This window comes from Entamoeba histolytica, genomic scaffold (genome assembly GCF_000208925.1).
Source record: "Entamoeba histolytica HM-1:IMSS scf_1104750516687 genomic scaffold, whole genome shotgun sequence".
Classification (NCBI taxonomy): Eukaryota; Evosea; order Mastigamoebida; family Endamoebidae; genus Entamoeba; species Entamoeba histolytica.
Window position 1 is genome coordinate 9536 of NW_001914930.1, and position 14268 is coordinate 23803.

A 14268-nucleotide genomic window follows, 5' to 3' on the forward strand; every position below is an offset into this window, starting at 1 on the left:
TCATCATCATCATCATCGTCTTCATCATCATCGTCTTCATCATCATCGTCTTCATCTTCATCATCATCGTCTTCATCATCGTCTTCATCATCATCGTCTTCATCTTCATCTTCATCATCATCGTCTTCATCATCGTCTTCATCATCGTCTTCATCATCGTCTTCATCATCGTCTTCATCATCGTCTTCATCATCGTCTTCATCATCGTCTTCATCATCATCTTCATCATCATCTTCATCATCATCTTCATCATCATCTTCATCATCATCTTCATCATCATCTTCATCATCATCTTCTTCTTCATCTTCATCATCATCTTCTTCTTCATCTTCTTCTTCTAATTCATACTCATCATCATCATCATCGTCTTCTTCTAATTCATCATCTTCTTCTTCGTCTTCTTCTTCATTATCATCTTCGTCTTCTAATTCATACTCATCTTCATTATTATCAAGATTTTCTTCTTCTATTTCAAATTCATTATCTAGTTGATAATCGTCTTCAAGTTCCACAGCACTTACAAAAGCCAAACACAAAAGTGCAACTAAAATGAATTTCATTATAATATGATTTCCAAATTCTTAGTTCGTCATTAAGTATCTACGTGTAAATTATTTTTTAATTTTTTATTGTTATTTTCATTATTAATTTACAAACCGTAAATAAAAATGTTTCTCTGCGAAAGTTTCCCGAAATCTTACATCTCTGAAAGTGAATTTTTAATAAATAAAAATTCTCAGTAAATAATTTAGAACTTAAAATTCATTGATTGGCTATTATTTATAGAAAAAAAGACTTTTTTAATCTATTTTTTTATAAAAACAAATTTGTATCAATATACTTTTCTTAATTTTTCTAATATATTATGTTTTATATCACATAAAAATTTCATTTTATATTTTATTAAAACAATAAACTATTAAATTCACTAACTTTTGAAAATATATGAATTACCCAACAATTTTCAAAAATAAGAAGAATATTTTTGATTTTTTTATAAAGTAACATCATCACAGGTTTTAAGTAGAAGATTCTTTTCGTCTTATTTGAGTAAAGAAGACTATCTAACGTGTTTATTCTTTCAGTAACCGCTTTAACTTTAAGGTGATGAAACTTACATATGCTTGAAGGTTCATAAGTAAATGGTTCAAAATAAATATAAAAATTTAATTAAGAAGTAATGTTGTATAAGTAATTAGTCATTATTTTATATTAATTTTGGAGTTATTGTATTGAATTTTGATTAATATGTCTTGATTTACTTATTCTGCAAATCTTTATTTAAGTGTAATTCTCTGGAATTGTATTTACACATAAAAATCAAATGGCTTGTTTTAGTTTATTAATTTGTTTATTTACATTGGTTTTTTTTCTAGTTATCTTTTCTAAGTATTGTATTTTCTCTTATCATTGAGTATTTTGTAAGACAACAATCTTCTATTCTATTATAAACGGAATATTCAAAAAATTTTAAAAACAAATATTAAAATCTAAAAATTTATAATGTTTTTATTATTCGTGTTGTTATTATTCCTTCAAAATATTGTAGCTGAAGAAGAAATTAATGAACTTGATGACTTTCTTGACTACGAAGTAATGGAAGACTTTTTATTTGGGGATGAAGAAATTGAAAACGAATATTCATTAGAAGATACTTATAACCCTTTTGACTCAAAACCAATAGGAAAAAGATATAACTATGTTATGAGGTTTGAACAAAATCTAAATTTCGGTGGTATAATGTAATCGTGAAACTATTTCGTGTTTGCTTGGTTTAGTTATTCTAGTTTATTTCTTCTTATTACTCAAATTTAAGAAAATGAAATTTGAGTGTGAATCTTTAACTTTGAAATGTCTGTTTATATATTAAATAAAAAAAAGAAATTAAATTGTTGGTACTGTTTTATGCTATCTCTCAATACCAACACGCCATACTTTATTATCTAATTATTCAATAATTAGTTATGTTCTTATGCAATATAAAATAGAAATTTAGTTCATCATAATTACGTTAATACCTTTTCTTGTTCTCTAAGTACAGTTTTACTATATTCTTTTTAATCTTCATAAGACTTCCAAAAACTAATTATTACTGAAACAATTTCCATCATTATTCTTTTATTTTTCATTCTCTATATGACATTGAACCACTTATCTACCTAAAAAAATTCCTCCTGTTGTCTTTTTTGTATTTCAATTGATAATTATAAAGTTTTAAATATATCGTAGAAAATAATTAAAACTCTGCTAAAATCAAACCCAATAAACAACTTAAAACTACCAAAAAATCAAATCTAACATATGTCAAATAGTCTAACATTACAACTGAATAACTCTACATGAATCTTCTTCCTAAACAATTTACTCTAAATAATGACTCAACAAAAGACAAAAAGCATAACTAAAAAATCATAAACATCACTAATTGAATATTCATAAAGATAAAATAAAAATCTTTCTGCATCATTAAATATCATACTTGAAGTATAAAAAAACATCTCCTTCTATAAATACTTTAGAGAAAACCTTTCGTTAGAAGTTTCTTATTTATATTAACCTTCATTATTTTATATTATTCTTGAACAATAATAAGAAAGGTTGTAAAAAATAATTTGACAGAGATAATTTTTTCTTCTGAAATTGTCATTCAAAAAGTTAATAAGAACAAACCTAAACATAACTTTATTTAAATGAAATTTAATATTATTTTGGAATGAAACAATAAAAAAATAAAGACTATTTATGGCTCAACAACTATTTTGACTTCTTTGACTGGAGAAGAGGGTGGTAATGAAGTATGAACAGACTTATTTAATTCAGCCCTTATTCTACCAAAATCCTCTGGGCGAATTCTGTTTTTCAGAGTATTTCCCCTGTACATAAAGAAACCATCTTTTCGTTTCTTCTTTTCTTCTTCACGACGTTTTCTTTTTTTAGCTCGTTCAATCACTTTACCAATAGTACAAGCATTACAAACAGCGAAACTTAATAATGGAATATATACCAATGTTAAATAAAATAAACCAATTCCAAACCAATAATTGTTTGGATTTAGTGTTAATCCACCAATTTTTAAAGCATCTTGGTCTGAGTCTAACAAAAAAAAGTATTGGGGAAGAATAAGTCCACCTCCATTGACGGCAACTGCAATTGTACATGAAAGAGCAAGAGAAACGGCAAACTAATTGATGAGAAATGGAACAAAATGATAATAAGAAATAAAAACAAACAAATAGTGAAGAAACGTAAGACCTCCATCCAGAAGCAAATAATCCAAAAAAACCTGAAATAACAAATAACATTCCAACAGCAACAGAATAAAATCCAGTCATTCTACCAAATAATAAAGCATATATTATTCCTGTGATCTAAACAATAAGTGGTTAAGAAAAGATAAAGAATAATAACAAACCACTACAAGAGCAGCCAAAGGAAAGAAACAAAATGAAGGTAAATAACAGTGCATCTATGGTATGCACAATTCTGATATTGGTTATGGTTAATTTGCTTTAAGAGAGGTTTGTCTTAGTTTCACATTTCACAATCTTATCAAATTTCGTTTTGTTTTTCAATGACAAACTGTAGTGGGAGGATTGATAGATAAAAGTATTAAGAAATAAAGAAAGAATAGTTTTCAATCAGAGAAAGATAAAAGGCAAGTGAAGAGCTTTGAGGGATTGAAGTGACTTTTTGAATAAAGAAAATAAATCACCATTTAGACTGATTTTAGATACAAAGAAAAGTCCAAAGGTCTTTAAAGAATTGAGGAAGTTTTCAAAGTTTCGTTGTTTTAATAAGAAAAAAATAATAAAAACAGTAATTGAGGTTGAGAAGCAATAATAAGAAACAAAAAGAAAGTCAAAAAAAAAACGAAGAATGAGCTGAAACGAATTTTTACGAACTTCATTTAAGAATATACAAATTTAATAAAAATGAAAAATTCGTAATAAAAGCTTCCAACGAATAAATAATAATAAAAAATGTTAGACAATATAGTATTTTTGTATGAATTTTTTTGTAAGAAGAACTAGAAGAGGAAAGACAAAAATCAGATCATTTTCCGTCTAATAAACTTCTCTATAAATACATATACTCAATCTTAAAAATCAAGTTATTATGTCTATTTCAGTGTTTAAACCATGTAGGAAAGAAATGTATTCTATTGTCTATGGAAAGTCTACTAATTTAAATTTAACTGTTTGTCCAAGTCCAATGTCTAAGACTGTTGTTATCCAAAGTCCTAGTCCTATGGATTTTAAAAAATCAACAATACCAATTCCAAGAGTATCTCGATTAAAGAAAAAATGGAATAATGAATTAAAAAGAGTTGCTGTAACTAAAGCTAAAGAAATTGGATTAACTAAAGCAACCCGTTTTTTACAGTTAAACTATCCCACTGAATTTGGAGAATTATCTCCAAGTACATTACAATATTGGATTCAAAAGTGTGCATAAACTTTCGATGATTATAGGATGGACTTTTTTCATTATCATATTTAACACATATTGTATAACAAAAAATAATACATAATTTAATTGCAATTTTAATTTATTCACAGTTTTAATTTAATAATAATGTTGTTCTACAATAAGGACAATCATCATGTTCTTTTAACCACATTTGAATACATTCTTTATGAAAGATATGACTACATTTTGTTAAGAGAACATCATTAGAGTCTTCAATTAAACATAAACAAATTGGACAATCACATGGTAATTTACTTTTAATTGTAGTTTTATTTTCATTAAATACTAAATGATGATGATTGTTATTAATTTTAAATTGAATTGCAATAGAGAGCCAAAGAACAAATAAACAACTCCAATCATTTTGAATATTGATTGGATTATCAGAATATCCAACCCAATATGACATCATAAATCCCTTTAAACATAATGTGATTAATCTAGTCTTATTTGTTTTCTTATCATTGAAAAGCCATGGGGAACATATAATGATAATAAAACCAAATTTCCAATATTCAGCTAAGAAAAATCCAACTAACAAATTACAAGTCATATAAATTTGTCCAATAGCACCATATCTTCCTAAATATTTACTTCCCATAACAGCAACTTGACAAATTGAAAGAATACTAATAATTCCAAATCCATAAAATAATGATGAACTTGGATGAAAGACAAATGTTGCTGTTGTATGGAGTAAAGCACAATAAGCATCTCCCATAGTCAAGATATGTAATGCAATTCCATCAATACTCACTTTTCTCATTTGATTAAAAGAAATAATAAATAAAAGAATTGAAAGAATAATATAAGTTTCTGTAATAAGATTTGACTGTTTTCCAAAAAAAGTTTTCCCAATAAATTTGAGTTGTTCATCTGATACAATTCCATATAATAATCCATCCTTCATATCTATTGTCATTTCAATTCCTTCAAGTTGACATATTAAGTCAATACAAGTTAAATTAAGAGTTTGTATCTCTTTGTCCATATAAAATCCATTTCTAATAAACATCTTTCCATTTATTCTTATTTTTGAGTCTTTCTCTATAGCAATCAGTGAAGTTAAATAAAATGTCCCAACTGGTTCTGTTAAAAAAGAAAGACTTTTTAATGTTGAATTTAGACTTACTTCATCTGGTTTTACCCATATTCCTTTATATGGTTGGTTTAATGTTAATGGTGTTTGAACGGTTGTTATTTGTCTTTTTTCTGCATTTGTGAATAAGATAATAAAAATTAATAAGATAATGTTATTCTTTGTCATTTTGAAATGAAAGGGTTAAAGAGATTAAAGTATTTTTAGTGAAGACAGAATTATTCAGAAAGAAATAGGGATAAATTACTTTTTGAAAACATCAATTACATAAGTGATAGTGATGACGTTGTGCTTGGTGGATCAATTATCTTGAGTAATTTTTCATTAAATTGTTCAAGTTTACTTATATTTTCTTTCATTATCTCAACTCTTTTCTTAAGTGTTTCAACTGAGCTCATTGTGAGTTGTAATTGTTTTGGCATTTCAACATGTAATTTACGCATTGTATCAACTGCTTTTGGCATTGATGATTGAATCATCTCAAGTTTGGTTGCAACCATATCAGTGTGTTTCATTAATAAATCCTATGATATTAGATTGTTTATGTTTTATTAAATAACAGTGTCTAGGAAATAAAACAAACTCTGTTAACAAGTATTGTTTGCTTATAAAAGAGAAATGGTAGACAATAACTACAAAATAATTCATAAAGTGTTCCTTTAGGTAAAACAAGTTCTTTATTTCCAGTTTCCGGATCCCATAGTCTTTTGATAGGTGGAATTTGATCAACTTGTTTTTCAAATTCTCCTTTACTAGTTAATACTCCCATTTGTTTAAGTTTTTTCACAGTGTCTTTTCCTAATGTTTTAACAATTTCGTTTCCCTATATTCAATGAGAATTAGTATATTTACAAGAAATTAATAAGTCAAACCATTTGACTGTGAACTGAAAGTTTTTTTGTTCTTTTCTTTTTTAAATTTTTCCTTTTGTTTTTTTTTTCCTTCTTCATGTTAATCAATCTTAAAATAATATCTATATGAGTCTTGAATCAGCAGTTTCATTAAAATTATTTTCTCATCCTATTGATACATTAAAATTTTTCTGTTATTATGTTCTTCGTCAAATAAAGGAGTTATATAATTATATTATTCATTCAACTCCAATTCTTATTATTTTATCAGTTTTAATTCTTCATATAATACTCTCAATTTTTGCACCACCATTCTTACATTCATATTTATTCACAACAAATTTCATAATTAAGTATATTCTTTGGTGGTTTGGATTAGGTGTACTTTCTTCTGTAGGTTTAGGAACAGGTATGCATACTGGATTATTATTCCTTTTCCCACATATTCTCAATGTATGTTTAGCTGCATCTGCATGTCATTCAATGAATTTTACATCATACAGTGATATTTGGTTTAATTCAAATAGTTTCAAGTGTTTATCAGTTGTTGATGAAACACAAACAAATCCATCATTTGTTCAAATATTTATTCGAGTATTTTTACCATGTTTTATTTGGGGTGTAGGAACAGCGTTTGGTGAAATTCCACCATATTTCTTAGCGTATACAAGTGCTATGGCAGGAAAAGAAAATAGAGAATTATTAAATTTAAAAGAAGAAAAACCAACAAACATCATTTCTAAAAGTATTCAATGGATGCAATTAATAATGATTGATATGGTCAATAAATATGGTGTGTGGGCTATTGTTGCACTTTCAGCATGGCCAAATGCAGCATTTGACTTATGTGGAATGTGTTGTGGTTATAATTTAATTCCACTCCAAACATTTCTTGGAGGGACAATTATTGGGAAGGCGTTTATTAAAGTTAATCTTCAAGCAATCTTCTTTATCACAATATTTAGTAGAGAACATCTTGATTTATTTGTCTCTTTTTTGAAACATATTAGTGTTAAATTAGCTGTTATTGTTAATGACCTTCTTGATCAAGCTGCAGAACAATTCACCAATGTTGATGTTGAAAAACCTAAGCCATTGCTTAGTTATCTTTGGAATGGAATGATTAGTTTAGTCATTATTTATTTTATAATTTCATGTATTGAACAATTAGCTCAACAAGAAGCAATTCACCAATATCTAGAAACAAAAAGTTCTAATGAAAATATTTGTGCTAAACCAAAGCAAGAATAAATTTAATTTCAAGTTACTTAAATGTTATTTTGTTAGAAATTGGATTATATCTCTTATTATATTACACAAAACAGCATTTGATTTGTATTTATTCTTTAATGAAACTAATTTTTCATCAACCTGAGAAGCAATTTTGATTTTATTTGTAAAATGTTGAGATAATGAAGTAAAAGCTTCTCCAAGAGCAAACAAATTTTCTTCTTTTATTGTTGAAATATCAGATGTACATAATGTATTAACACCATCAATAAACACAGAAATAAATTGATCTGCATATTTCTTTGATAAATTAGCAATAGAATAACATACAAATGTATTTTCAAGTAATGAGACATTATGAATATGGTCAATAACTTGTGGAATAAGATCAGAAATAACTTCACATTGTTCAGGTGTTCTAGTGAGAGATCTTAGAATATCAAAATTTGTAGTGTATAAAGATGCTGAGATTATTTCATGTGAAACTTCAGGAGTAAAATAACGTCCAAGACTAGGACGTTTAACAAGATTGTAAATAATATCAATTACTAATAGTTCTAAATTTCTTGTTTTAAATTCAGTAATATGATGAACAAGAGTTTGTTGAATATTTTCTTGACAAAGTATTTGTGATTTTTTTCTGTCTTTAACATCAATAAGTAATTGATTTAATATTTCTTGAAGTTTTTCTGTATTATTTTGTTGAATAACTTCTTCAATTTGTTGTGATTTGTTCATCTTTTTCTGTTTTAAATCTTAAAAGTTTCTCTTTGATAAAAAATTAAACCAACCCAAAAAAATTTATTTTCAGTCATTTGAATTGTTCTAAAACATTATATTCTATGATTGCCTTATCTTGTTCTTCACCAGTTGTTGCTTGGATTTTATTTTTAAGAGATTCAATCCTCTCATGAACAAAACCTTTTCCTTCTGTTAATATTTTTGAAAGGATTGGCATATAATTGTTATGTATATCTAATTGTTTTATTTTCTCTTTCACTTCTTTTAATTGAGTAGTATTTGATATTTGTTGCAATAACTTATCAATTTTAGGAATTCTTCCTGCATATTTATTTAATTGTCCATTCTCCATACGGAAATAATTAAATTCTTTATTTATTCGGTTGACATAAACATGAACTTCATGTTCATACATAAAATCTTTTCCATATTTAAAGTCTTTTGGGAAGAATGTAATTGTTGGATATCCATGAATTCCAAACTTACCAGAACATATGACTTTGTTTTGTTGTTCAGAACAATCCATTTGTGCTATGATAACATCTTTTTCATTTTTATATATATCAATCAATCTTTCGTATTTGGATTGAATACTCTTGCAGATGTTACACCAAGGAACATAAAACTTTACAACGACATTTTTCGTTTCATCATCAACAACAGCACTGAAATTACTTGCCGTTAATTCTAAAACACGACTTTCTGGCTTTCCGATTTTTTCTCCACGAATAAATCTCCCTAAATTGGTCAAATCTCTAGGACCTTCATATTCTGAAATTTTTATCCCATTTTCGTACATTCTCAATTCTGGAAAACTTCTAATCCCTTTGTCAAGACAAAACTCTTCATATTTTACACAGTTTATTTCAATAAAATTCATCTTACTTTTATATTCATCAGCCAATGCCTCAAACACTGGTTGTAATGCAATACAATGACTACACCATGGAGCATAGAATTTAACAAATGACATGTTTTTTGTCAGTTGAGTGAATGTTTCAGGAGTACCACTGATGACTTCACCATAACTTAAATAGATTAGAAACAACACACAAATCATTAAATTCTTTTTTATAGTTCTTTTTTGAATCTTGTTTTCTGTTGGATTTGAAATATTTACATAACAAATACAACAAACAAACGTCTATAAAACATTCATTAACAAAAGTAAATTAAAAGAGCATTCTTCTCAAACCTAAAATTTTATTGATTGTTTACTATTTTTTTTTAAGTTAAAATTATTATTTTTTGATGAAAGTCTAACATTCTGTCTTGTTTTATTACTCTGTAATTCTTTCTTAAATCTATCAGAGAAATTACAGAATTATTTGTCTTTAATCAAAAAAAAAATTAAATTCTATTATAATATATGAAATATCTATCACTTTGTTCATAAGAATAAATGAAATGAAATAAAAATAACATATCCAAAAAACATTTATTTAGGAATTTCATTGAAATATTGAGTATTAACCATTTTATCTTCTTTTATAAAATAGAAGTTATGTCATTTTAACCATATCATATCACAAAAAAGAGGTTCATCCTAAACATTAAAAATGGAATTTAATTGTATTATAAAGAAAAGAAAATAACTTTGAAAGAAAAAACTTTTACTCTTTTATATTATTTTATCATCTTCTGTTCTTGAATCTATGAAATTAAAATAAATTGTTCATAAGCATGTTTAAACTTTAAATCATTCAACAAGACATCACATTATAATAATAACATTTGTTATAAGAGATTAGCAAAAATAAAGACAAGTTTTTAAAATTTAATTATTAGAGAACAATACTCTTTCTTTTGCTAGAATTATCTAACTTTATTGTCTATAATATATGATTAATATAAATATATATAATTCGTTATTGTTATTCTAAATTCATCGTCAGAAAGGAATTAAGAAATAAAATAATCTAATACTCATATAAATGATAAAATATTTTAGTTAATAACCAAAAAGACTCTTATTTATCATGACCAACAAAGAAAATATTACAAACACAACAATATAATTTATTTGTGTTAAAATTAAAAGATTTAGTTAATGAAATACTAAATGGAATTATTACATTTTTTGTTTAGCATTATTGAAAGAAATAAACTTTAAATTAATTATATCCTTGTTAATAAGACAGAGAATCTCGGTAAACTTGTCATTGAAACATACAATATTCATTTGAATATTCATTAAATAAGAATAAAAGAAAAATGAAGAATATAAATTTATAAATGATTCAATATCATATATCTATACTTAATATTTCATTGAAAAATATTATTTATAACTTATTGAGTGTCATCTTGAATTACAATATACTCCATAGTTTTATTATTATAAAATCAATATGAAATAAATTATTTTCATTTATCTCAACTCATTCATACATAATGAATATCAAAAATATGGTTTTTATAAATAAAATACTAATCTTTAAGAAATATAATCAATATTTTATGTCTGTACTTTGATAATTTATGTTATTGATCTTTAACTTATTCTGTTTTTACTTCATTTCCATACCTCTTCCTTATCAATACCTCTATTTTAATTTATATAAACAACACTTATTCTTAAAAATTTAAGTTATTATTATCTTTTTCACTCCATGCAAAATAAACATTAAAATAAAATGACATTTACAATCTCTCTACTCTCTTTCTTCTGTTTTATTATTTTAAGTGGAAATATAAATCAACTCGATAGGTATTATTAGTCAAATTTATCAATAAGTGAATGACATAAAAATAGTAGCGACATACTATAATAAATAACAAATTTTCGTTAAAAATTAAAAACAAAAATCTATCTTGTTCAGAGAATTGATGTTAGTTAAGAAAGAAAGCAATGAACAGAAAACAACGGATGTGATTCAATGGAAACTAAAACGAGTAATTTGTAGTCATAAAGGTTGGGTTTCTTCAATTTGCTTTGACCCATCGAATCAATGGTTTTGTACAGGTTCACATGATGAAACTATCAAAATATTTGGAATGATCCGAGGTGAACAACGATTGACATTAACAGGGCATATTGGAGCTGTGAAATCATTGAAAGTTTCACCAAGACACCCATACTTATTTTCTGCTGGTGATGATAAAACAATTAAATGTTGGGATTTAGAATCAAATAAAGTTGTCAAACATTTTCATGGTCATTTATCTGGAGTTGAGGTTGTTGACTTACACCCAACAATAGACGTTATAGGGTCAGGGGGATGAGATCCAGTTGTAGGACTGTGGGATATGAGGACTAGCCACTCTGTTGATGTCCCGGAAGGACATACATCAACAATTTATGACTTAAAGATGAGAGAAGAATCACCACATCTTATTAGTTCATCTGCAGATAGTACAATAAAGATGTGGGATATTATTGCAGGTAAATGTATGAAAACATTAACTCAACACACAAAAGGAGTTCGTTGTGTAGAGGTTTGGGATAAAGAAAATATGGTTAGTGCAAGTTTTGATTCAATTAAATTATGGGATAAAGGAGAGTTTGTTGAAAATCTCTATAAGCCAAATGATATTATTAATACAATTAAACGTAATCAAGATGGAACAATTATTTCCTCATCAAACAATGGTGTAATAACAGTTTTTAATTTAAACACAATAACACAAACATTACACAATATTCCCCAACCTGGTTCATTAGAAGGAGAAAAAGGAATATTATGTAGTACTTTTGATCAAACAGGATTAAGATTTTTTACAGGATGTGTAGATAAAACAATTAAAATGTATGCTCCACAATAATTTAATGATAAAAAACAATTTTGTTATTTCTAAGTAAAACAATTTTTTTAATAAACAAAACAAATATTTTTTAGAATTGAATTAAAAAGGCAATCGAAAGTTAATTCATTGTTGGATTGGAACTTCCTCCAAACATATGTGCAACAATATGTCCAACTATAACGACAGCAATAAGTCCAATTGAAAGGATCATAACAAAATATGGTGTTCTAAATAATTAACATTATCATAATTATTCAATATTAAAAATTAACAAACACTGGAATTCCTGCAGCAGTTCCTACACCAAACATTCCTGGTTGTGTTGATAATGACTTTCCTTTCCTATATGTTAACCACTGATAGTTAATATAAATAAATAATAATAGAACTTAACAACTAATATAAAAATAAAAATTAACATACTTTCCAGCCATGATAAGATTTGTATTTAAATTAATATTTAGTTCTTTAAATTAAAAAGAAAAGAATTATTAAATTTATTATAAAATAATTTAAACGAAATAAAAAATGATGAATTTTATTATAACCCAAAAATTCCAGAAAAACAAAAAAATAACATAAAAAACAAAATAGGGTTTTATCCTTTAATAAGTTCAATTTTTTTTAATTAATTATTCTAATGTTTAGAAAGAATGAACAAAATATCAATGATGCTTGTACTTTAAGAAGTCAACGACTTAATGGACTAAGAGAAAAAAAGAGAGATGAAATGTTAAAAAAGAAAAGAATATTAGATGATAATAACTCATTACTACAAGTTATAGGACTTAATGATAATGATATTGATGTTGCTATGACATTATTACAACAAAATAATCAATCATCAACTATTTCTACTCTTCACATGTTACATAAAATTTGCAATGCTCTTGGAAAACGAAGTGAAGCTGCTGAGTCACATTATTATGATTTACTTATTAATAATGGAGTTATGAGAAAGATGATAGAATTACTTAAAACAAATATTCCTATTAATTCTAAGAAAGATATTCTTTTTGTTGTGATTAATTGTTCTTCTTGTGAAAGACATCATGTAAATGCATTATTATTTAATGGAATAATTGAAGCAACTCTACCACTATTAAATCAACCTGAATTACAACTTGACATTATATGGACTTATTGTAATATTTCATCGGAAACTGTTGATACTAGAAATATAATATTTGAAAATTCAGGTAAACTTATTCTTTCAATGGTACCAACTGTTAGTGATCCAGAAATTTTATCAAAGATAGCATGGTTATTTAGTAATTTTTGTAGGTTTAAACCATCAATTCCAGAACAACAATTAGAACCATTTATAAATTATTTATTTAATATTTCCAATCAAGACAATCCTGATTTAGTATTACAAGCAATGACAGGTTTTGTTTCTTTATGTGAAAATAATGATAATTGTTATCGTTATGCTACTAACTTAATTCCAGTTGTCATTCGATATTCTAGGTCAATAAATGATAATATTTGTCTGGCTGCTATTTCATGTATTGGTTCTATTGCTTCTATATCTGATGTTCTTATTCAGTCTTTAATAGAAAATGATGTTCTTAGTATTATTGCAAATGTTTTAGATCAACGTGATAATGAAATAATAAGATCAGCGTTATGGGCTTTATCCAATTTGGTATTTTGTGCTACGATAAATGTTGCAAATATGGTTTGCTCAAATGGATTACTTCGTTCAGTTATTTTTGAAGGAGCCACAACTGTGTCTACACCTTTAAAAATTGAGTGTGGATGGGTATTAATAAATGCTTTAGAAAAAGTTGATAGTATGGGATTAACTTATATTTCTCAAACAGAAGGAATTTATAATTTTATTTCACAATTGCTTGTAATTGAATTAACAAATCGAGAACAATTCGTTGAAAACTTGTTGATAGGCATAAGAAGGTTGTTGGTATTAGGTGAAGAAATGATTAATGATGAGGGACAAAATGAAATTGCTGTTTCATTTGAAGAAGTAGATGCTGTAAATTTGATTAATAATTTGTCGTTCGATGAATTTTCATTGTCCCAATCAATACAAAAGATTGCATCTGATATTATTCATCAGTTTTATGATGGTTATTTTGATGAAGAAGATTTTTAATGTGATTGAGTGTC

The 14268-nt window shown here is 26.1% G+C and overlaps 10 protein-coding genes across 10 annotated transcripts; 4 read left to right on the top strand and 6 right to left on the bottom strand.

The window, feature by feature from the left end:
* Positions 1 to 2688: 2688 nt before the first annotated feature.
* Positions 2689 to 3466, bottom strand: EHI_027490 (uncharacterized protein; the record flags this gene model as incomplete). Its single annotated transcript, XM_649813.2, has 3 exons — positions 2689 to 3181; positions 3231 to 3368; positions 3413 to 3466. 3 exons carry the CDS (start codon positions 3464 to 3466, stop codon positions 2741 to 2743), a joined length of 633 nt encoding a protein of 210 aa, XP_654905.2. The 3' UTR covers positions 2689 to 2740.
* A 650-nt stretch (positions 3467 to 4116) lies between these two features.
* EHI_027500 (uncharacterized protein) lies at positions 4117 to 4455 on the top strand (the record flags this gene model as incomplete). The annotated part of the gene is made up of 1 exon (XM_649812.1): positions 4117 to 4455. One exon carries the CDS (start codon positions 4117 to 4119, stop codon positions 4453 to 4455), a length of 339 nt encoding a protein of 112 aa, XP_654904.1.
* Positions 4456 to 4561: 106 nt separating this feature from the next.
* Positions 4562 to 5737, bottom strand: EHI_027510 (zinc finger domain containing protein; the record flags this gene model as incomplete). The annotated part of the gene is made up of 1 exon (XM_649811.2): positions 4562 to 5737. The coding sequence occupies one exon, from the start codon at positions 5735 to 5737 to the stop codon at positions 4562 to 4564; it is 1176 nt and encodes a 391-aa protein (XP_654903.2).
* A 95-nt stretch (positions 5738 to 5832) lies between these two features.
* On the bottom strand, positions 5833 to 6519 carry EHI_027520 (uncharacterized protein; the record flags this gene model as incomplete). The annotated part of the gene is made up of 3 exons (XM_649809.2): positions 5833 to 6093; positions 6153 to 6392; positions 6442 to 6519. The coding sequence occupies 3 exons, from the start codon at positions 6517 to 6519 to the stop codon at positions 5833 to 5835; spliced, it is 579 nt and encodes a 192-aa protein (XP_654901.2).
* Positions 6520 to 6546: 27 nt separating this feature from the next.
* EHI_027530 (uncharacterized protein) lies at positions 6547 to 7671 on the top strand (the record flags this gene model as incomplete). The annotated part of the gene is made up of 1 exon (XM_649808.1): positions 6547 to 7671. The coding sequence occupies one exon, from the start codon at positions 6547 to 6549 to the stop codon at positions 7669 to 7671; it is 1125 nt and encodes a 374-aa protein (XP_654900.1).
* A 24-nt stretch (positions 7672 to 7695) lies between these two features.
* On the bottom strand, positions 7696 to 8388 carry EHI_027540 (uncharacterized protein; the record flags this gene model as incomplete). Its single annotated transcript, XM_649807.1, has 1 exon — positions 7696 to 8388. One exon carries the CDS (start codon positions 8386 to 8388, stop codon positions 7696 to 7698), a length of 693 nt encoding a protein of 230 aa, XP_654899.1.
* A 73-nt stretch (positions 8389 to 8461) lies between these two features.
* Positions 8462 to 9364, bottom strand: EHI_027550 (thioredoxin, putative; the record flags this gene model as incomplete). The annotated part of the gene is made up of 1 exon (XM_652450.2): positions 8462 to 9364. The coding sequence occupies one exon, from the start codon at positions 9362 to 9364 to the stop codon at positions 8462 to 8464; it is 903 nt and encodes a 300-aa protein (XP_657542.2).
* Positions 9365 to 11220: 1856 nt separating this feature from the next.
* EHI_027560 (pre-mRNA-splicing factor PRP46, putative) lies at positions 11221 to 12156 on the top strand (the record flags this gene model as incomplete). The annotated part of the gene is made up of 2 exons (XM_001913670.1): positions 11221 to 11603; positions 11709 to 12156. The coding sequence occupies 2 exons, from the start codon at positions 11221 to 11223 to the stop codon at positions 12154 to 12156; spliced, it is 831 nt and encodes a 276-aa protein (XP_001913705.1).
* Positions 12157 to 12256: 100 nt separating this feature from the next.
* On the bottom strand, positions 12257 to 12572 carry EHI_027570 (uncharacterized protein; the record flags this gene model as incomplete). Its single annotated transcript, XM_001913671.1, has 3 exons — positions 12257 to 12365; positions 12415 to 12480; positions 12562 to 12572. The coding sequence occupies 3 exons, from the start codon at positions 12570 to 12572 to the stop codon at positions 12257 to 12259; spliced, it is 186 nt and encodes a 61-aa protein (XP_001913706.1).
* A 206-nt stretch (positions 12573 to 12778) lies between these two features.
* Positions 12779 to 14254, top strand: EHI_027580 (importin alpha, putative; the record flags this gene model as incomplete). The annotated part of the gene is made up of 1 exon (XM_652452.1): positions 12779 to 14254. The coding sequence occupies one exon, from the start codon at positions 12779 to 12781 to the stop codon at positions 14252 to 14254; it is 1476 nt and encodes a 491-aa protein (XP_657544.1).
* Positions 14255 to 14268: the final 14 nt, after the last annotated feature.